At 36.3% G+C, this 24,521-nt stretch overlaps 1 protein-coding gene across 1 annotated transcript; it reads left to right on the forward strand.

Annotated features, from left to right (window-relative positions):
* Positions 1-3,886: 3,886 nt before the first annotated feature.
* LOC113054105 (chondroitin sulfate N-acetylgalactosaminyltransferase 1-like) lies at positions 3,887-22,830 on the forward strand. The gene is made up of 7 exons (XM_026219424.1): positions 3,887-5,200; positions 9,039-9,255; positions 10,393-10,494; positions 18,042-18,220; positions 20,162-20,256; positions 20,787-20,868; positions 22,212-22,830. The coding sequence occupies exons 1-7, from the start codon at positions 4,423-4,425 to the stop codon at positions 22,499-22,501; spliced, it is 1,743 nt and encodes a 580-aa protein (XP_026075209.1). The 5' UTR covers positions 3,887-4,422; the 3' UTR covers positions 22,502-22,830.
* Positions 22,831-24,521: the final 1,691 nt, after the last annotated feature.

Here is a 24,521-nt window from a genome sequence, read left to right on the forward strand (position 1 = left end):
ATGAATCAGCCAGTGAGTGAAAGAATGAATGAATGAATAATTGAATGAATCAGTCAATGGGTGAAAGAATGAATGAATCAGTAATTGAATGAATCAGTCAATGAGTGAAATAATGAATGAATCAATAATTGAATGAATCAGTCAATGGGTGAAAGAATGAATGAATCAGTAATTGAATGAATCAGCTAGTGAGTGAAAGAATGAATGAATCAGCCAGTGAGTGAAAGAATGAATGAATCAGTACCTGAATTAATCTTTTAGTGAGTGAAATAATGAATGAATCAGTAATTGAATGAATCAGCAATTGAATGAATCAGTCAGTGATTGAAAGAATGAATGAATCAGTAATTGAATGAATCAGTCAGTGAGTGAAAGAATGAATGAATCAGTAATTGAATGAATCAGTCAATGGGTGAAAGAATGAATGAATCAGTAATTGAATGAATCAGTCAATGGGTGAAAGAATGAATGAATCAGTAATTGAATGAATAAACCAGTGAGTGAAAGAATGAATGAATGAATAATTGAATGAATAAGTCAGTGAGTGAAAGAATGAATGAATCAGTAATTGAATGAATCAGTCAATGAGTGAAAGAATGAATGAATGAATAATTGAATGAATAAGTCAGTGAGTGAAAGAATGAATGAATCAGTAATTGAATTAATCTTTCAGTGAGTGAAATAATGAATGAATCAGTAATTGAATGAATCAGTCAGTGAGTGAAATAATGAATAAATCAGTAATTGAATGAATCAGTAATTGAATTAATCAGTAATTGAAATAATCAGTCAGTGAGTGAAAGAATGCATGAATCAGTATTTAAATGAATCTGTCAGTGAGTGAAAAAATGAATCAATCGGTAATTGAATGAATGAATCAGTGTTAATTTTGACAGAGATTTTTGAGTTAGTCGTAGTCTTTATCTTGAGACTAAAATGCTTAGTCACATTTTAGTCATATGAGTTTTATATAGTTTTAGTTGACGAAAAGTAATTGCATTTTTGTCAACTTTTAGTTATTACTACTTTTAGTCAAGCTGCAGTTAACATTTATTTTGGTAGTTATTTTCTATGTCTTCAAACAAAAATAGTCATTAATTCTTCTCTCTTTAGATCAAATCAATGAAGCTTATGATAAATTTGAATCAAGTATTGAATTTGGAAAAACTTGGATAAATAATGACAATTTGAATTTTTGGGTGAACTATCCCTTAGAATTTATTAAAAAAAAAAGCAGAACAAGACGGCAAGACAAACACGAAAGAGATACAAATTAAACTTATTTTTCAGATACAGTAGGTTTACTTAAAATATTTATTTAACGTCTTTTGTTGGTTAACATTATAATGACAAGGATAGGTAGGAAATTAGGAATGCTGTCCCTTTAAAACGGAAGGCATGAATGTAATACTGACACATGTTCAGTTTTCACTCATTTGTTCACGTTCAATTAATCCATAACTGTATTTATATACGTGAGATATTCTACACGAAAGACATTTGGACTTCACTAACTTTAAGTAAATTGACAATGAACTGGACTCCCAGAAAAAAACTGGATGTGTTTTTTTTTTTATATTAGTTTTACATAGTTGCCTTGTAACTGTTGGATTTCTCGCATTAATACAGAGAAACAGTCATGTACAACCCACACCTGGGACTAATTAAACTTCATAAAAATGTCTCCACTCCTTTTCATTGGGTTTATTTTAGTCAGACTTCTGGTAGTGCTGGAAGCAACAGCACAATTACTTGTGAGTAAATTTCCCTCTTCGCTTCCTGTAAAGTGATGTATCGATGTTCCCTTATTCCTTATTATGTTCGTAGCATCCTCGAACTGAACATGTATGCACCCATCAGATTGGAATCTCCCTTAAGATGAAGGAATACACATTATAGTCCACTGCACAGGGCACTTAGGGTGGAAAGAAACATCTCCAAACTAATTTAGTAAATTGGTGAAAGAGTGAGTGAAAGAATGAATGAATCCAAGAATCAGTGAGTAAGTGAATGAATGATTGAAGGAGAAAGTGAATGAATGGATGAATTATTGGGTGAGTGAGTGAATGAATGCAAAAGTGATTGGATGAATAGGTGAGTCAGCAGATGGGTGGATGGAGTGTTTTAATAATTGAATGAGTCTATATTTGAGTGCCAGTCTCAGATAAATAGACATCCCCCTCCTCAGTGCTGGTCCATGGCCAACTCTCCTTGATACAGTCCAGTATTCACCACTAACATAACTAATCCTTTCATTAAATCCACCCTCCCACTAACCTATAAAGAACTAATTGTGTGGTGAGTTAGCACACACACACACACACACACACACACTTATTGAGAGAATCTCTTTACGCTCTTTTTTCCCACCTAGTATCTTTTAGCACCGCAGCTTTCCAGCTTGCTAACACGGTGTTGCTGTGTTTTCCCTCGTTCACAGATACACATGTGTTTGTGACTGTGTGCATATGTGCGTGTTTGCATGTGTGTGCGCCAATGAATGCTCGGCCTCTCGTGTGTGTTTGCTCGAACTTACAGTGCTGCTGTTCATCCCCAGTGTGAGCCGTCATGCCATTAGACTGCTTTTAACACACATCTCTTATTTTCACACATCAGTGACAGCACTGTTCTCCTGCACTGGAGCCATCCCAAAATGCTTTGCTTGGCTGCGTAGGTCCTGAATTTAGACCTGTAGGTCACTTTAAATGAAATACAGTGGGCCCTATCTTGCACCCAGCGCAATTGACTTTGTACACCGACGCATGTGTCATTCCTATTTTGCACCCGCGCAAAGCGCGCTTTTCCCTCCACAGAAGCACGTCGCTAAACTAGTGAATGAACTTGCGCTCCCTGGGCGGTTCAGCGCAAAAAAGGAGGCGTGTTCCGGCGCAAACAATCCCTGGTGCTATTTTGCTGTTCCATTAAACAATTGCGCCACTAACCAGAAAAAACCTAGTCTAAAGTCAGTGGCGCGTTGCGCGTTGTTCATTATGGTATTTTAAGGGCGCATGCTTGACCATAATGTATAGCGTGCACAACGCGCATACACTTTGCTCATGTAATCTACACAGATGCAACAGTTATTTTTGCAAATCATAAATTGTTACACTAAAAAAAATATTAACACATGAGATGACGGAAATCATTGTGGTGTATTTTGGGTGGGTTTCTCCCATCCCCATACAACACAACTTCTCTGTCTTTCACTGCTCTTACAAGAACATCAGTCTCCTCGGCTGTGAACCGCTCCTGGCGTGCGCCTGGTAAATACGCCATAATAATAGCAATCCATAATGGAACTTGCGCACCTGCTTTTAAAGGGAATGTTGGATGACGCTCTGATTGGTTTATTTCACGTTACGCCCAAACCACACCTATGAATAATGAAGCTACTTCAGACCAACCCACTTTAGATTTGCGCCGGGCGCAAGAGCCATTTATCCCGCCGGGAAAATAGCAACAGCGCCGAGACCCGCCCACAAAGTTACTTGCACTTAGCGCTTTGACACTTGCGTTTCAGATCGTTAAAATAGGGCCCAGTGTGTTTGCAAACTAGATAGACTGACTTGAACCCTATGCCCTCACGTCATCATCTTGTACAAGCTCTATTTTGTCTTTTTAATGGTATGATAACACCAAGCTATCAGTACTGAAGTACTTTGACGTCTGACTTATTAACATATAGGAGACCTTCATACGCCTCCAGATCTGGTTCTACAGAACATAATCGGTTTAATCTTATTTTCTCTACCTGTTTCTAGGTAGACCTGTGAAGATCAGAAGCAACACATGATGATACATGTAGAGGACTCTGAATAGATTAAGGAAGTCATGCAGAAGGCCTGAAACTCTTTGGGAAATAACATACTGGGCTTTTCAACAACACCGGACCGTTGTATGAAGTTCAGCTTCCAGACTACTTTTATGGACCGTAGCCATGGACGTCTAATGGCTAAACCTTCAATGAATGGTTTTGTCTTTTGGGTCACTGGGAGCGCTGAAGAATGGAGGATCCATTCCAGACATTCTCTCAAGGGTCTGTCATGCTACCTCAAAGAAGAATGAGCAATTTTCACCAGATGGAGATAAGCACATGTTGCTACTGAACTGGTCCAATGGTTCATTTGTCTGGACAGAGAACTAATAGGACACTGAAGAAGAGGAAGTGGCCGTAACTTGACCCATGAGAAAGTATGTGCATGAAGAGCCAGGCTGAAGTTAAAAGAGCGGGTGAAATGGGACTCAACAGTAAAGTTTTAAACAAAATTTTCTTTGTGTTCTACACCTGGGAAATATGAGACTTTAGTTGACAGACAAAACACAAACAGTTCTTCTTCATTTTAATCAAAGACATACCCTAGTGACTTCAACAAGTGGTTCTGGCATGGGCGGCCTTTGGCTGATCTTTATGTCTTGTTTTTGATGGTACGCAGAGATGCCCCAACTTTATTGAACTACGTCATCCTACCCAACTTGTTGTTGAGGATGTCAGCTGTGATGCTGCGCAGGGGTCTTCTGGCCTGGCTCTCACGTGTGGGTGTTGTGTTAGTGGTGGTGTGCTGTTGTCTTTCCCTGCTTTATGCCATCACCTGCAGCCCCCATGCTGATGAGCTCATGGCTGGGCAGCCCTTGCCCAGGGCTGGAGGGATGGCTATGCCAGGAGGACCAAGCAGGCAAGGTGGGGTTGGAGGTGCCCCCGTAGGCCCTGCTGGACGGGAAAGGTTCCAAGCCCTTCTCCAAGAGCGTGAAGAGCAGCACCGGCAGCATATTACCAGCTTGAAAAAACAAATTGCTCAACTTAAAGAGGCTCTCCAGGAACGGAGCAAACAACTTAAAGGCCTGCAGGACTCTGTGGAGAAGACACCTGGGAAGGGGACGGTGGGTGACATGGCTGACGACCACAGTCGCAGCGACCTGCAGGAGTTCCTACGCAGCCAGCTGAGCCGGGCGGAGGTGCATTCTGGCGTTCGACTGCCAAGCGAGTACGCTGTAGTGCCCTTTGAGAGTTTCACCTTACAACGTGTCTACCAGCTGGAAATGGGGTTGACCCGTCACCCTGAGGAGAAGCCGGTGAGGAAGGACCGCAGGGATGAGCTGGGGGAGGTGGTGGAGAGTGCACTGCACGCCCTCAATGCACCCAATCAAGGTGGAGACCAAACAAAAGCTAGCAAAGTCTACACACCATCAGACTTTATAGAAGGTAAGATTAACAATAATGCAGTTAGCTTGTGTTTTCTTCATCTACTCTGCAAAATAATGGTGCTACCCAGTGTAAGGACCATGCAGAAGCTACAGTCACATGTTATTTAAAGGTCCTATTCTCACTATTAACTCACTATTAACTATGACGTTTGCTGCAGTAAACTCCAAATTTTCTGCTTATTAATAATTAATGACACACTGAATATGAATTATATGAATTAGTGACAAACTTCCCCTCTATGGCACCACAGGAAAACTCCTCTGCACCTCTCTGGACCATCAATAAAGCCCAAGTCTTTAGTTTGTAGTTTGTCTGACAATTTTAGAGAAAATCTCTCAAAATAATCTCGTGAGGCACGTGGAAAGAGTTATACAATCCTCCGAACCAACAATAGAGCATCCTGTAGCCGTATGTTAATACTCTAAAGCCAGGATATCCTGTGATGACTAGAAAACGGACAGTACACAGCTGTTTCATGTTCAGAGTTGTCTCATCTATTTCCTCAGGAGAGAAATGGCACATCTCAGTGGTTATAGGCATAACAGGCAATACATTATTCCTGTTGCTATCCACCTTGATTAGTCATAAATAACTGTTACCAGCACCAGAAACTGAAATGTTAGAAATTAGCTATGGTGAAATTTGCATGTAAAAATTTCCCAACACCTGGTGCCTGCAATGATAACTAGTTAGTGTTTACTAGCAAAAAAAAAGCTTCCAAAACACAACATAAACCCTTGGACAGAAATCCTGATCTTTTGAGCAGGAATAAATTTGGAGGAGTCCTAAATTATACGTATTTCTCACTGTCTGATACACTAATCGTCCTGGGTTAGTTGTTGTTTGGTGCATCTTTAAATAGAAGAACTTTTCCTCATAATTCAAGCCTGCTTTAAGCTCTTTTTCAACCGTATAACCAAAAAAGCCTACTCTACTTCACATCAACAGTGGAGAGCTTGTGAAGAATTCAAAAAAAGCCAAGGCCATGTCTGTGATAACTTACGAGTCGGTGCCCAGACACAATGTCAGTTTACCCAGCCGTCTTGCTAACACTGAATGAGACTACAAATATTCGGCCCTGAAACAACACGGGAAGCTCGACTATTAGGTAATGTTTACAGAAAGCCTGTCTTTTCTTCCCACAAAATAACTCTCGCACCCGTCCCTCAAGGGATACATGTATCTCTCTCATTATCCTGTGCATGTTATCTCTGTTGGCTAACTGTATATAGTGCTTCTTTACCAGACCAATTTTGTGGTGACACAATTCAATTTAGAGAGGAAAAAAAGATCACAGTTCATGCTAAAAGTGCAATTTTACCCTGAGCTAATGTGGCCAGTGTTCAGAAACTCACGTGATTGTGTTGTGCGCAGAACTGTTGCGTCTAATTTACCGTAGCTAGACTAGCCTGTGGGTTATGCTTTGATGTCTTTGCCGTTAGTAGCTTGTATTGATTCAGATGGCTTCCCTAATGGCCCTGCTTTCCCCATGAATGCATCTTATGTGTGGGATGGAAAGGACTGGACATGATAGCAGTTTGCTAGTTAGTGAAGGCAAGCATCACTTCTGTTTCTGCTCAGGGTAAGGATTTGGACTAGCTTGTACAGAAACATTGTAAAAACTGCATAGAACACCATAGCAACTTTCTCATAAATGTCTGAGAAATTAGATGCACATATTTCCTAGTGTAGATCATGGTGCAGTTTTTCCACACTGTGCTACCAAAGCTAATGGAGTATGAAGCTGTGAAGGATGTTTTTCTTTTGTATCCTCATCATGAACCTTAAGCAAATGCCAGTGTTTCGTGCGTGAGAATGTTTTTCCTGTATGATATTATCTTTGCGCCTTTGTAACACCAGCAAAACACTGATATGGGACCTGAACAATACACATTTGATGCTGTACAGTACAGATCTCTTTTTTTTTTCAGAAGCATGAAAGTACTGAACAACTTCCGGATACGTTTAGTATATTTTAAGAAATCCCTTATCATGCTTCCATGTCTCAGCATAACTTAGATCATATGATCTTCAAAGAATTACATGAGAAATGTGTTGAGTTCAAATTGAAATCTGACTTTCTGATTGCAGATTTTGAGAAATATATGTTCTATAGGTTCTTCATTCAATCCATTGCTGTCTGAGAGAAACAACTAAGATTAGGGCTGCACTATTCGTTGTATTTTAATTGTGATCACATTTTCTGCTTATCTGGATTAATTAAGCATTATTATCTGTGACATGGCCTTGTGTTTATTCATACTAATTTTTTTCCCCTTTGATAATTTACGGTTAAAATTATCTAATTTCTCATTTTGTATACTTTGAACACAAAAAAAAGTTACAGACCGCAGCTCTGATTGGTTGTTTCTTACCGGAAGCGGTAAGAGAAACAACCAATCAGAGCTGCGGTCTGTAACTATGTTTGTGTTCAAAATGTAGAAAAATGTATATAATAAGTGAGTACACCATGAATCCATTTTCCAAACCGTGTTTTTCGCTTGTCCTGAATCACTAGGGTGCACCTATAATAAGTGTTTATATTCGGACTATTTTAGATTGCTTCGGGGGTACAGCGGCGGAGTAACCCAGTACCTTTGTGATTCTTCATAGACATAAACAGAGAGAAGTAGTTCCGGCTACGATGTTCTTCCGCAAGACGCAAGCAGTTCTGTTTATTAACCACTAGATCGTCAAAAGTTACCTACTGCAGCTTTAATGCCAACATTTGATTTTGTATGATGGTTGTAAATGATGAATTTTCGTATTGTATAATAGGAAAGAAAAAATGAAGAAAATATTAAATTAACCAGAGTGGTTCTCATTTACTAAGTATTTGTATGCACAAATTTGTGTGTGAAATCTGAATATGAAAATTTTTATGAACAAATCTCGATTCACCAGTACCTTCGTACTAAAATTTGTTCTAAGTCTTTGATAAAATGTAGTAACTGAAACCACACATACACAAAAATTACAAACTCTGGGTGGCCTTATAATCATGTTAAGATGAAATTTTAGACATATTTATGATATCATATACAGTAAAAGAGTAAGTTAGGCTGCTCTGTATACAACTATACGCTTATGTACAGCTAGATAAAGAGTCTGTAATCTGGGTTTGTATAAAAGGTGTTTAAAGCGTTTGAGCACACATACTTGCAATAGCTTGGGGATTTTGCTGCATGTGTGTGACTTTAGAGAACATCATGTGTTTGCTGAGAGTAACAAAAGATTGTCCAGAAAGCACTTATATGGAGATGGTTTGGGCAAATGACTGACGTCCAGCACACAGACGCTCATTTAGAAAACTCCAGATTCATTAACATTAGAATGAGGTTAACAGCTAATTTGAGTACACATGTGCTGTGAATTAGATTATACATTTTTGTGAGAAGTTCTCCTGTGGATGCAAATATGAAATAATCCACACAATTGTTAGTTAATGAGACCCTCTTTCAAAAGTCAGAGATTTGAATATAAACTCAACTATTTTTCATTTTGAGCTGTAATATTCACGTTCATTTGATCACACTTGACTCTTATTGTATGTCAGCCTAACTGAGAACTCCACGTCTCATTAACCACAGAGCAATAAAACGTTACTTTCCTCTTGGTTTTTCCATCGAGATATTTGTGACAGGCTTTTGAATGCCTGCCTTCATAGTCTTGATGTGTGTGTGTGTCTTTGTACGTTTGTGTGTTTATCTTTGTAGTGTTTGTCCTTGAGCTTTAGATTTCTTAGAAATGTTGCTTTGCTTGTGCGTGTCCATGTGGGTGTTTTGGTAAACTGTTTCTTTTCTCCACTGTTCTCAATGTCTTCTGATCACGGCAGGCCTAGCGCGCACTGAGAAGGACAAGGGCACGCTGTACGAGCTGACCTTCCGTGGAGAGCAGAAGCAGGAGTTTCGCCGGCTGCTCCTCTTCCGCCCCTTCGGCCCCCTCATGAAAGTGAAGAGTGAGCTGGTGGAGTCGGCCAACATGGCCATTAACATCGTGCTGCCTCTGTCCCAGAGAGCCGACAAATTCAGACAGTTCATGCACAACTTCAGGTGACTCCACTGTCATTCTTCTTATTATTATCTGTTGTTTATAGTTCTCTGAACACTTACTTGTTTTCCTTTTCCACAATTCAAACTCTCTGTCTTCTATGACAGAGTTTTTCCATGTGCTTTTCTGGCCCAGTAATGATAAAATTGGTCTCGGTTGATATATCATATTTGTGTTTATGTGCCAAGTTATGGAATATGTTATGAAAATATCAGTATTGTATTTTATAGTATATTGCAGTATTTGTAACTCAAAGCCTGCATTTACTTGATCAGAAATACAGTAAAAACAGTGATTTTTTAAATAACTGTGTTCTATGCTAATATATTTCAAAATGTTATTTATTTTTTATGATGGCAAAGCTGAATTTTCGGCATCAATACTTTAGTCAGTGTCAGTGTCGATTAAAATCATGTAGCAATTGTCATCTTTATTTGCTATATTTAGTTCATTTTCGCATAGAGTTTGCATTTTGCATGCAGTCCTGTTATTGCATGATTTACCTCATTATAAAAAGTGTAAAGCATCAACAAGTTTGGACCCTTTTATTTCTTTAATTTATGGAAAATATGAATTTACCATTAACATCTAGTCCCAGGCCAGCTTGTCCCTACTGAGTCTGTAGTATATTGTATATTTTGTATATTCAATTTCAATGTTTATGTATAGCTAGACAATAACAAAATTACACAAATCAGGATTTTGGTACTAGCAAAAATAACAAATAAATAAATAACCAAAAATGCATGTGAAAAGTTTTTTTCCTCTAAATCTGCCAGTCTTTCTTCAACCACTAGACCATTATTCTGGGATTTATAATGGTCATAATGATGCTACCCTGTAGTTTTATGATGCCCCACAATGCTTTGCAGTTTTTGTTGCAGTAATGCAAACTATTTTGATTTGGCATCATAGTAGAAATGTTAAGTTTAATGAATTGGTTTTAATGAGAACGTGCCTTGGATATGTAAAGATAAAAAATCAATTTTACACGTTTTGCATGTTTGTTCTCTTTCTCAGTTTACAGACAGTAAAAATAGTTCACAAATGTTTCTTTTGAGGTACTGCAGCTGGAGAGTGCTAAGCTCTGTTTGTGTGTGTGTGTGTGTGTGTGTTTCTGTCACTGTGCATGTCTGCAGAGAGGTGTGTGTGAAGCAGGACGGCCGGGTGCACCTTACCGTGGTTTACTTTGGAAAGGACCAGATGAATGAGGTCAAAGGAACCTTGGAGAACACATCGAGGTATGGCACGTTTATATGTTTGTGTGTGTGTGTGTGTGTGTGTGTGTGTGCACGCAGAAGTGTGTGTACCCACACAAAGGAACAGAAGGCTGAGGTTAAGACTGAGAAATTCACAGTTAAACAAAAAGGAAGCAAAGGGGTGTCTTAAGTTCCTTCCAGTGATCTCTTTCCCAATGCATTATGGTTTTTATCCAAACTGTAGGTCTTCAAACTGGACACGCAATCAGAAACTCTTCAGTACATAGACAGAAACCAGTTTAAACCAGCATTAATAATTCCTTTAATTTATAGATCAAGCAAACTTAAGATGCATATCTTCATGAATATATTAAAATGCTGAATGAGTTTTATTAATAAAAGATGATGGTGATATACTGAGTAATAATCAGAGGCAACTTGAATTTGAGTTACATGCATAAATGAGGTATATGCATACATTTGTGAATGATGTTAAATATATGTAATATATAATATATTGTAATAAATATATAAATAAAGACATGTTAATTAAATATATTAAATGAATAAGTGATTAATAGCAGTCCCGTAATTTCAGGAATTTTATAAACAGGAAGTTAATAACTGCTGTATTAAACTAAATGTAAATATATTATATTATATAAAAATAATATGAAATATAATAATATGAAATATAATAACTAATGATAACTAATGATAGACTAATAATAATAAATTTGTAATAGAAAAATGTATTTTATAGAAAAATGTATATAGAAAGTATACAAATGTTTGTATGTGTGTATGTATGTATGTGTGTGTGTGTGTGTGTGTGTGTATGTGTGTGTGTATGTGTGTATATAGAATAGTACAATAGTGCAATTCTTTAATAAATAATAATAAATAATATATAGATAAAATAATATATAATAATAATAAAACAAGGAGTAAATAACTAATGTTATACTATATTAATGTTTACAATTAAATTTTAGATATATTAATAATTTAATAGAAACATATATAGAAATGATATAGAGCTGCGCTCTGGTGATTTCTGATTGGAGGTCAGTGAATCTGCACTGTTAGACTGCAGTGACTCTGACCTCCAGCCAGTGTGAAAATAACAGGTCACTTCAGATGCGGCTCGGAGGCAGATGAAATCAGTGGAGCAGTAGATTGTGTGGGATCCAGCCAGGGTCATGCTGGAAACCTCCCTGCATTGCAGCGGATATCATATCTCTCGATTCAGAGGGAGAAAAAATGCCTTTTCCCTTACGCAGAGACATTCAGCTGTGACTGGATTCAGTGGTTTTCAGATCTGTCTTGCCTGAGCAGGTTGTTCCCACACTGAGGGACACTTTTGGAGAGGATTTGTTTGAGAAATGGGAATGCAATCATGGCCTTGTAGCTTTCTGAAATGAAATGATTATATTGGAGGGCCAATAATCAGCACAGCTCTTGTTCGTTCTGTGGGACTTCTTTGGTTTCTCTGTGGACCAGAAGTCAAGGGAGCTTCATTCGTTCTGTACTACTTCCTAAGTGGATTCTCCACAATTTCCTGAATATTCATTTCAGATCTCTTCTGAATGTCGAGAGCTAATTGTGTGATTTTTCCAATGGTCCTGAATGCTTGTATCTTTATTTCTTTAGGGTTAGGTCGAGTTAAGTTCTATTGCAATTATTCCATAATTACCATAAAATAAAATTATTTCAACATTTATATATATACACACACACACATATATATATATATATATATATATATATATATATATATATAACTCATGAAACACTAATAATAATAAATTAGCAATAGAAAAATGTATATAGAAAGTATACAAATCTGGCAGTGAACAGTGTCAGGCGGTCGTGGTTTTAGTAACGCACACGAAGGAGTGGAGATAAAGGACTCTTTTAATGAACTTAAACACACCACAATTTTAATATAACATCAATTCAAGACAAAGAAGAAACAGAAACAGAGGGCTAATAAAGGAGATGATTAATATAACACAGGTGGAAACTAATGAATGAAGATCAGCTGGTTAGAACAGGAAATTAACCAAATGAGGACAGACGGGAACTAAACAGAAACCAGTGTAATTTTTGTATCGTTGATATATTATTATACTATACTATATACTATTGTACTATATACTATTTTTATTCATATTTTGAATCAGTTTTTAATTTTATATTTTCAGTTTTTATTTACATTTCAGTTAAAGGTTTTTCAGTTTTAGTAGTTATAACATATATATATATATAGATAGATAGATAGATAGATCTCCACGTCCAGCATCTTCACCTCCAAGTTCGTCTGAGACCAGCCACACAGAGAGCTGCTGCAACAATCGGTTTGCATAACTAAAGAATTTCTGCACAAACTGTATGAAACCGTCTCAGGGAAGCTCATCTCCTCATCTTCCTCATCGGGGTCTCGACCTGACTGCAGTTTGTCATCGTAACAGAATTGAGTGGGCAAATGCTCAAATTCGATGGCGTCTGGCACTTTGGAGAGGTGAACTCTTCACGGATGAATCCCGGTTTTCACTGTACAGGGCAGATAGCAGACAGTGTGTATGGCGTCGTGAGGGTGAGCAGTTTGCTGATGTCAGCGTTTTGGATCGATTGGATCGATTGGCAGTGGGCTTATGGTATGGACAGGCGTATGTTATGGACAACGAACACAGGTGCATTTTATTGATGGCATTTTGAATGCACAGAGATACTGTGATGAGATCCTGAGGCCCATTGCTGAGCCATTCATCCACGACCATCACCTCATGTTGCAGCATGATAATGCACAGCCACATGTTGCAAGGATCTGTACACAATTCCTGGAAGCTGAAATCATCCCAGTTCTTGCATGGCAGCATACTCACCGGACATGTCACCCATTGAGCATGTTTGGGATGCTCTGGATCGGTCTATATGACAGCGTGTTCCAGCTCTGTGAAGGTGAAATGCTTTGCACTGTGTGAGGCAAATGATGGTCCCCCCCAATACAGTAAAACTGCACATTTTAAAATGGCCTGTTATTGTGGCCAGCCTAAGACACACCTGTGCAATAATCATGCTGTCTAATCAACATCTTGATATGTCACACCTGTGAGGTGGATGGATTATCTCAGCAAAGGAGAAGTGCTCACGAACACAGATTTAGACAGATTTGTGAACAATATTTGAGAGAAACAGGCCTTTTGTGTACATAGAAAAATATCTCTCAGTTTAGCTCATGAAAATTGGGGTCAAAAACAAATGTGTTGCATTTATAATTTTGTTCAGTGTGTATATAGTTATATTGCATATATAGTTATAGTTATATAGTTATGTTGCATACATATAGTTTCAGTTTAAGTAACAAAAAGGTGTTTTAATTGTTTTCCTTTTAGCTTTAGTTTTAGTTAACTATGATAACCCGGTGAATGTTTCTCCACTAATTTTCAGTACCACCAGGTTAACCTTTACCTGATTTCATCCTTACTGAGTATTTCTACTGGTGAGTTTCACAACTAGTGAAAGCCATCAAGCATCTGACCAAGCATATTCAGTTTGGTGGTTAATAATTACATTTTCTTTTGTCAATTAATCAATTAAAGTGTCTTTCAGAAGAAAATTTCAATCTAAATAGGAAAAGCATTTGCAAATGTATTGCTGCAGTAGATTATGCATCACATCATAAATAAGATGAATTATCTTGTTGAATTATCATGAATCAAACCCACTTGGAATGCCCACAAGTTTTGAAACAGTTTTCCACACATCATTTTTGTGATTTATGTCCCTGTATGTAGGCAGGGAAAAATTAATGAGAAGAAGAAAATTGCTCACAGTTGCTATTAACATCATTTTGCACACACTCCCCTGCTGAATCTGACAGTGGCTGAAACTTAATACTGATTTGGTCATTTGCATAAAGTTGAGCTTGAGTTTGCTAAACAATAGCTGAAAAATCAAGGGTCCAAAAGTCGCTTTTGCTTTTGTAGCCTCGAATCACCAGCACCAACAACAGATTGATGTGTCACTGCAAATCACTGTCAGTGTGAGTGTCTCTTAATCACTCCACACTATTAAAAAGTGCTGTTGTGATGAGTTATTTCTACTTGAACATTTGTTTCATTGATTTGCATGATTTAATCACCCTCAGGCCATCCAAGATGTAGATGAGCTTGTTTCTCCTTTGGAACAGATTTGGAGATATGTAACATTACATCACTTTCTCACCAGTGGACCCTCTGGAGTGAATGGGTGCCGTCAGAATGAGAGTCCAAACAGCTGATAATAACATCACAATAATCCACAGGTAACCCGCTCATCTCTGTGACTCCAACAACATCTTGTGAAGCGAAAAGATACAAGATGTTTTAAATTTAAACCATTACTTCTGTCTACAATACCAGTCCATAATAACATTTCCTCCAGTGACAAAGTCCATCCCCACATATTTGTCTAGATCTGTATTGGATTCTTTTTGCTCATAAATGGTGCTTGATCTGTGCAGATTTCTCTCCCGATTCAGATGAGATGACTTCTGCACTGTAGCATTATGGATTATTATGGATTTTTATTGTAGCTGGAAGCTTCAAACCTCAAAGTCTGAAGTTAATAATTTTTATTATTTAACAAACATGCACTTTTTGGCTTCACGGGACACACATTAATAGACTGGAGTGATGTGGATTACTTGTGGTTTATTGTGATGTCCTGTAACCAATGCAAAATATTTTCCCAGTAGTCTGATAAACCTAAATCAAGTGCTACCCATTTCAATTCCTCAAAAACTATTTTTAGTCCAGACATTAACAGCTCTTTTAACAAAATGAAACAAATAGTTTAAAGCTGCAAAATCTCAGCTCTTGAATAGTTTTAGGGACATCCTCACAGCTGCTAGACTATTGATGTTGAATAAAGTCTTTTAAAATGTTTTGTAAAGATTAAATACTTTAGCCTTTGGTTCAACTAAACTAAAAGGAACTTTTAGCCTCTTCATTTGTTTCTGATGTCACTATGTTACTTTCTGCGCTGCGATATTATATTTAGCAACCGTTAATCAACTAAACATCAAGTATTACTGCTTCTGCTTATATGTTCTTTAAATTCTCTTTTAGTTGTTGTCATGATTATGTGAGAGTTTGACTAAGGAAGCCATGAAACAGAGGTGTGAAAAGTTCCTGAAAATCCTATTTGAGTAAAAGTACAGATACCTTATGCAGTGAAAATTAGTTTACAAGTTACATAATTTCCCCAAATCTTTTCACATGAAGAAATAAACTAATCTACATAATGGTTGTCATGAGAGTTCAGCCGGTTTTCAATTTTGTGTGAACTACTTCTTCAAAAATCCTTAGATGCTTCCCTGCAAGACCATCAGTGTCAGTCCTCACGGAGCAAAGTAGGTATGTGATATCCATATCTGCTGGGCAAAGTCAATCGATGCACATCAATAATTTGTGTTCATTTGAGAAGGAGAGGAGAGAAGAGATTGTAACTAACACTGCATTATACAAACCTGGTTGACATTAATATTGATGATGACGCCTTGCATACATTTAACAGTGTAAGGACTCCTTATGATATAACCACCAATCAAACTGATCTGATCAGACATGCCTGTAACTCTGTGTGGATTAATGTAGATATATATCTTGGGGACAAATTTATCTCCATATAATATTTTTGGGATGTGCAAAGTATATATAGAAATATAGTTTGTAAAAGTACACACAAACACACACACACACACACATATATATATATATATATATATATATATATCATTATATTCATTTTAGATTTGCAAAAGTGGGGTAACTTCTATAGTCTGATTATAGTTAGCCTAATATAAAATGCTGAAGAAAACTGAAAAACTGCAATGACTCGACTGCTGGAATGAAAAGTATCCTAAACATTTCCCAGGCTTTGAAAACAAAAGTCTGTATCACAGAAAGAAAGATTTAGAATGTTTTTCTGGCCGATGGCAAACTGAATATCACATGCAAGCGTGATGAAACACTTCAGCCTCTGTTCCAAATCCGTTCCGCTAATGTGTCTTAAATCTAATCATGTTTGCCTGCTATTTGTAACTGCTCTAAATCAGCACCGACTAGTGGCTCTCGCACATTTTTTGGGCTGGATATTTTAACAATGTCTGCTTTTGAATGTATTTATTCAGTGTGGTACAACTCCCATGGGTTGCAGCAATGTTATAGTGGTTTATGAATCTCGGTCAGAGAAAGTAGGTGCTTTTTTTATTTCTGTCATACATTCTGGCCTATATTTTGTATTGGGCCAATAAGAGCAGTGAGAGAATGCTTCTGGCTTCAGTATTTCATGTTTCTTTCATTTTTGTATACTATCCGCATTAAGTCGGTTTATATGTATGTATATATATATATATATATATATATATATATATATATGTGTGTGTGTGTGTGTGTGTGTGTGTGTGTGTGTGTGTGTGTATATATATATATATATATATATATATATATATATATATATATATATATATATATACAGTACAGACCAAAAGTTTGGACACACCTTCTCATTCAAAGAGTTTTCTTTATTTTCATGACTATGAAAATTATGCCTAAATATAAATAACAGTAAGCTTATGGAGAGTTCTATACATCATGTATGTTTGAGAGTGTGGTGCTGCTTTGTTAGTGATTCACTCATTTAAAGGAAGCAGCTCTTTCTGTTCCTGCTAAAACAGCTGTATGGCATCAGTAGCAGGTATTATCTGCACTGTGTGTGATTGCATTGTGCTTTCATATAGCAGCTTGGCTCCAAACCAGCACATTACACTTTAATCATCTTTTTATGTGTGTGTGTGTGTGTGTGTGTGTGTGTGTGTATGTGTGTGTGTGTGTGTGTGTGTGTGTGTGTGGCTGATTGTATTCATAGTCACATACACTCAGCTGTGTCTGAGGATGCCTGTTATCTTCTCTATCCATGAGAACTGATGTGGGTCATGCTGTAAAATCTGCACCCGCCATCAATCACAGCACATCTTACTCTGCTGTCAAAAATGATTTTTTTTTTAGTTTGTATCTCCTACAGGGCAGAGGAAGGGAAGAGGAATGGAAAATGGAAACAGAAGTTTCTAAGCCGTTTTAATATATATATATATATATATATATATATATATATATATATATATATATATATATATATATATATATATATATATATATGTATATATATAATTGTTTTTCTCTTTTTTTTGCATTCGGAATAGGTTCATATGGATTCCCAAACTATAGGGATGCCTGCATTGGATGGCCATTTTTTAAATGTATTTTTAAAATACAAAATACTGTTTTTGTATTTGTATTTAAATACATTTTTTTTTCACACAGTATTTTGTATTTTTATTTTAAATACATTTTCATGTATTTATGCCCATCTCTGTATAATAAAGAACTATGCTAAACTATTTAACTATTATTTTCTGCATTAGGATAACAGCAGTTATATCTCAAAGATGTGTTTGATGAGTAATGTATCATTTTGTTCCGTTCTTAATTGTTTTTGATGAGAGAACGTCCTGTGATTTTTTTTCATGTATCTGGTTTCAGGGAGCTGAATTTCCGTAACTTTACTCTGATTCAGCTGAATGAGGAGTTTTCTCGGGGTCGAGGGCTGGATGTGGGCGCTCGTGCCTGGAAGGGAGGCAATGTGCTGCTCTTCTTCTGTGACGTGGACATCTTCTTCACAGCTGACTTCCTGAACACTTGCCGTCTGAATGCCCAGCCAGGTGAGAGAAGAGAGGAGTCGCTATATATATATATATATATATATATATATATATATATATATGCGTACACAGCTGAGCCAATTTGGCCATTTAGACACTTCAAAAATGACTTTGCATTAGAAAAAAATATTGAACCAATTGGCATCTGACTCAAATGCTGCTAGTGTTTCTCAGAAAGAACTTACTTTTTCTGAACCACTTCTGCACTGACATTTAAACAGTTTTTTTGTACAGTAGACATATGAAGTTACTTCTCCAAGTGTGGCATAATAGACGAACCACAGATGTAGAGAATCACATTAACTATCAACATCATCACAAGCATGTTGTTTAGGTGTTCAAATACTCTGTTCTATGATTAAAAACCTTCTCATTGTGGAATTTTTGCTTGAATAGTGCACTTGTGCTAATATTATTTAAAATAAATGACACTTGCTTAAATAATTTGTTATATAATACATTAAGTGTGGCTTTAATGTACAATTACTATTTGTTACCACCATCGTATGTGCTGCCATTCAAAAGTTTGTGGTCTGTAATAATTTTTTTTAAAGTAATGGACACTTTTATTCAGCAAGGGCACATTAAATTGATCAAAAGTGACATTTCTTTTTATTTATAATTAGAATGGTTTCTGAAGTATCGTGTTACACTGAAAAATGATGTTGGAAATTTAGATTTGAATTGCAGAAATAAATTACATTTTAAAACTAGGGCTGTCGAGTTATTACAGTGTTTAATCTAATCAATTACATGATCTCTGATCAATTAATCAAATTATTTGCATATTAATCACACATCAGAATCTGCTGAGAAATTTCTCCCCAAAATACACTTTAAAGTCATTGTTGTGGTAAATGAGAAAAGCATTGAATAAACATTTTTTTTTAAATAGCTTAAGAATTTTTTTTTTGATTGAACATTGAATTTATTAAACATAAACTTGTAAGGCTACAGTGTTTTCAGTAAAAAAAAACTAAAACCACCACTAGTTGAAGACTAGTCACCATCTTAATGAGAGAGAGTCATTCATTCATTCAACCGATTCATTCGAACTGCTGATTCCTTCAGAAATTCAGCAAGAGACTTTCCTTATGAACTGCTCACTGAATCATTGATTCACTTGATTTGTTCAAAAAGGTGGATTAATTCAGTAATGTGTCACGGTCATTCAGTTCTGCTGAGGCTTTGTTTGGCAAAATTGAGCAAAAATAAACAATATTGTGTCTAAAATGTCACACAGTATTAACATCCTATTTATAAAATATTATATTTATAAGCATAAAATTTGCATTCATGCTTTTAAGGGCAAAACAGGCACCCTAGCAAATGTGACGTTGCGATATCATATGATATCAGTTCAGATGCATTTTTTGCCTTCAAATCTTGAATTTTAGGGCATGTAAACACAGTAGTGGATCCAAGTGCAGGCTTTATTCAAAATTTAGTTAATTATTCAGTGGTCAAACAGGCAGGGTCAGGTACAATCCAGGTACAACCCAGGGCGAGACAAAAGAGTAATCCAATAAACTGGCGAAGGTCAGGGCAGACAGCAAACAATCAGAAAACAAGGAACAGTCCAGGACTCAAAAACCACAAAGAGAAGGAAACAGAGAAACATCATGCCACGTTGTTGCACCTCTTCATGTCCGTCAGCAACTACATGCAATAAGATACAGGTCTGGGCAGGGGGCATTAAATGCATTAATCATTTTATCATTGTTATTTTTCCCATAGTTAATCTCACCAAATTAAATCAACAGCTCTATTTAAAGCATATTTAAATAGAAATCTGTTGATCAAATGAATGCAGCCTTGTTTCAAAAACATAAAAATCTTACCGACCCCAAACTTTTGAATGACTATCTAATGAAGTATTCAAATGAGGAATATATGATGTGCTCATATCATACGCAGCTATGTGATCTGACTCTGTTTTAGGAAAGAAAGTGTTTTACCCCATTCTCTTCAGCCAGTACAACCCAGCTGTAATCTACGGCAGTCATGATCACATGCCCCCTGTGGAACAGCAGCTGGTAATACAACTCATTTTCATGAGGAGATTAAAATGCTTCATCAAGTTTGATGTGATTAGTTGCCACATTGTGATGGAACAAAATCATCTCAGTCATTTGGCATTAATATTCTGAATGCATAGATGATAAAGAGCCTGATTAAATACTGATAAAGCAGAAAGCTGATGTGAAAACAGGGGCCACACCTGCCAATGCTAACTGAATTGAGAAAGATCTCTTATTGGTCATGACAATATATTAAGCAATATTTGTATTTGTTTTTCCAGTTGTGTTCGTTTTTATTCTTTGAGTAAATGATAAAGTTTATTTTTCATTAATGATAAGAACACTAATTTTAAATGCTTCTATCACATCAGTATTATTTTTCTTCTGTTTGTTATGTATTTATTCACTAGCAACTAGCAGTTTTATTTACTCGCCAAAAGCTATTTCACACACATTTGGTGCTTGGCAAGTGTTAATTCTGAACACTGAAAAAGACTATAAAAGAGTATGTTTGTGTTATTAATTTAGGATTCATTCTTTTACAGACCATTAAGAAAGACACAGGCTTTTGGAGGGACTTTGGCTTCGGAATGACCTGCCAGTACAGATCAGATTTCATCAGTATAGGTACACATCCTCTCTAGAAGCTGTTGGCTGAATTTACATGAATTTATACAGCTTTACAAACTGATTTAGATGTAGGCAGCCATTGGTAGCATTGTTTTAGAAATAAAGGACCAAGTTGCTCATGTATTCTGATCTATAGTCAAATCTAAATATCCAGCTTAAGGTCACTTCGAATGTAAAACACTGGACTAGCAAGAATCATAATCATATGCTAGCGCAGTCCCACCTGTGAGAATCGAGCAGTTCCCATGACTTAACCGATCTCCTGTCTAGACATGTGTAACGTCACGCGATTCTACAACAAAGCCTGATACTGATACTTCAATAGAGTAGATTAGTTTAGGAGAGTATACGCATTTCAGGAAACACATGACCATAGACATTTCAGCAGACAGATGGCAAAAACCCATATGCTCAACATGCTCCATTAAGAAAAGTCAATACTTCACTTAGACAATTAAACAAAGCTCCACTTAGAAAGCTATATCATGCTTGGCATCAGTACGATTTTTGTCTCTTATGATCACCCAGGCTGCATTTATTTGATCAGAAATGCAGGAAAGACAGTAATATTGTGAATATCGCAATTTAAACTCTTTTCTTTTTGAAAATATTGTAAAATGTAATTTTTTCCTGTGATCCAGACTTCAGTGTCATGTGATCCTTCAGAAATCGTTAAAATATGCTGATCAAGAAACTTTTCTGATTATTATCAATGTTGAAAACAGTTGTGCTGCTTCATATTTTTATGGAAACTGTGAAACTGTTACATAAAAAAAGAAAGTTTTTGGTAAATGTCTTTACGGTCAATTTAATGCATCCCTGCTGAATAAAAAATATTAATTAGTTTATTTGTAAAAAAAAAAAAAAATGTTACTGACCTCAGACTTTTGGCCAGTAGTGTAGGTGCAAAGGAAATATAAAATACACAGATACACACCTTCCTGGACAAATCTAGAGGAACAGCTCTTTGTCCTTTAACAACAACAGAAGATGTGTGTAAACAGTGTTTACATTATTAATACAGCAGCTGGTCGCATTAAAAATACAGTGGTCAAATTTTAAATGTGCTGTTGTTGCTTTAAATAAATAGGAGCTATTTTTGCACTATATGGTGCTGGATTCACAAAATATTTTTAAAGGGATAGTTCGCTCGAAAATAAGAAATCTGATCATTTACTCAACCCCATGTTGTTCCAAACCTGTAAGGCCTTCTTTCTGGAAAACATAATGATTTCAGTATCTTGAGAAAAACTGTCATTAAATGCTTAAGCTCCACTTCCATGAAACTTCCTAATGCTCATGGTCATTGCACTCATTTTGACTGTCTCCTCCTCTTCCAGGTGGTTTCGATGTGGACATTAAAGGCTGGGGCGGTGAGGACGTCCACCTGTACAGGAAGTACCTCCACAGTAACCTGCTGGTGGTGCGCGCCCCGTCACGAGGTCTCTTCCACCTGTGGCATGAGAAGCACTGCGCTGACGAACTGCCTCCGGACCAGTACAAGATGTGCATGCAGTCCAAAGCCATGAACGAGGCCTCGCACGGCCAGCTGGGCATGCTGCTCTTCAGACACGAGATCGAGGCACACCTCCGCAAACAGAAGCAGCGGAGCGGAGCTAAAAAATCCTGATGGACGTTATCGCATGTATACATGCTCTTAAAGAGACAGGAACGTTCTGTCCTTATTTACTGAGCCTCGTGGAAGCAGAGCTCTGGTTCTTCTTTTTGCTGTTTTTACAGTGAATACTGACTGAAGCTTATAAAATCATTTTAAAAGGGAGCAACCTATGTTTATGATAAAAATTGTAAAGAATTGAATATTTTTATTGAATCACATCGCAGAACCAGTTTGAACGATTTACTCATTATTCAGACTGATCTGTAATTTTTTTCTCTCCTGTTTCTTGTTGTATTGCTTTAGAAGTCTTGAAATGTAGTATAAAAATAATTACACTGCCATCCAAATGTTTGAAATAATTTAGATTTTTTTATGTTTTTGAATGAAGACTTTTGTGCTCACCAAGGCTCCATTTATTTGATAAAAATACAGTAAAATACATTTGTAAGGTTACAAAAGATTTATATTTCAAATAAATGCTGGTCATTGAACTTTTTATTCATTAAAATATCCTGGAAAGAAATCCACACAAAAAATATATTAAGCAGCAAAAACTGCTTTCAACATGAATAATAATAAGACACATTATTAATAATTGAGCACCAATAATAATTGCTAAAAACTGAAAACCAAATAATCATTTCAGAATGAATTCTGAAGGATCCTGTGACACTGAAGACTGGAGTAATGATGCTGAAAATACAGCTTTGATCACAGGAATAAATTACATTTTTAAATATATTAAAAAAGAAAACAGGTATTCTGAATTGTAATAATATTTCACAATATTAAAATTTTACTGTATTTTTGATCTAACAAATTCAGCCTTGTTGAACATAATTTTTATATCTTATTTATTCCCAATTGTTTGATTGTAAATTGCATGGAAAAGAGCATCCTGTCCATTTTTCAGAAGTTCTCCTTTTATATTCCACAGAGGAAACAATCATTTGGTTCAACATGACACTAGGGCGAGTAAATGAAAACAGAATTATGTTATGCATGAGAGGGGAAGTGAAGAAATTATACAGTACTGCCTTCAGTGAAGAGCCGGTTTTAGCCAAACGGACGCACACACACATGCAAACACTGAGATAACAGACAGACATTCCCTTAAGATGAGATAGTCATGTGTGGGTGTGCTGTAAAGGACCTTCAAGTCTCTTTGGAGTGATACAGTATGATCACAGTATTTTAGAGATGCAGCACATGATGTGTCTGTATTGCAGTGAGTGGGTTATGCAGATGACATTTAGATGAGACACTTTGTTTCAACTTTTTTTTTGGGGGGGATGCAAGTGAGAAAAATGCTTTATTGCTATTAATGTATAATGTGGGTACATAAATTCTAAATAGTGACGCGATGAGTGAGAAGAAGACTGAGGGCTAATGTACGTTATGTAGACAATTCAGTTCAGCTTGTTCTTGATTTATTAATCTTGTGGTGCCACCTTGTGGTGCCATTTATTAAAATGGTCAGTGAGCTATGGGTTTTACAGAGGAGCTTCATTATATACTCAAACAAAACAAATGTATTCATTTTAAAAGAAAATCTAATTCTAATTTTGATTTCAAAGACACCAAGAATTGTAATATTTTAGTGATATTTTCTATGATACAAATTTTTGTTTGTAAAGAGTATTGTGAGTGCTGAATATTAACAGTATTTGATAGAAGGTTTATTTAAGTGACCTTTCCAAATACATGTTTGTGCACAATTTATAATCTTCAGATTTAGCTGAATTTGATTGAAGTTCAGGCAGAATACAAGTCTGTCAGGTATATCAAAGACTTCAGGGTGCAACGCACTCTGTTTTTCTCCTAGTGCTGTGTACAGTAGTTGAAATTTATTATTTTCTGGCGGACAAGATTTTTATTTGATTTTTAAGTATGACCTTTTTCACCCCATAATATATAGTTATATGTCATGTGTTCTTTAAATATTTTGTTTAGGCACGAATTCGCTCCGATGTAAAAAAAAAAAAAAAAAAAAAAAAAAATCTATTGTAAATGAGAAGTCATTTAGATTTTT

The sequence above is a fragment of the Carassius auratus genome, chromosome 35, assembly GCF_003368295.1.
Source record: "Carassius auratus strain Wakin chromosome 35, ASM336829v1, whole genome shotgun sequence".
Taxonomy (NCBI): Eukaryota; Metazoa; Chordata; class Actinopteri; order Cypriniformes; family Cyprinidae; genus Carassius; species Carassius auratus.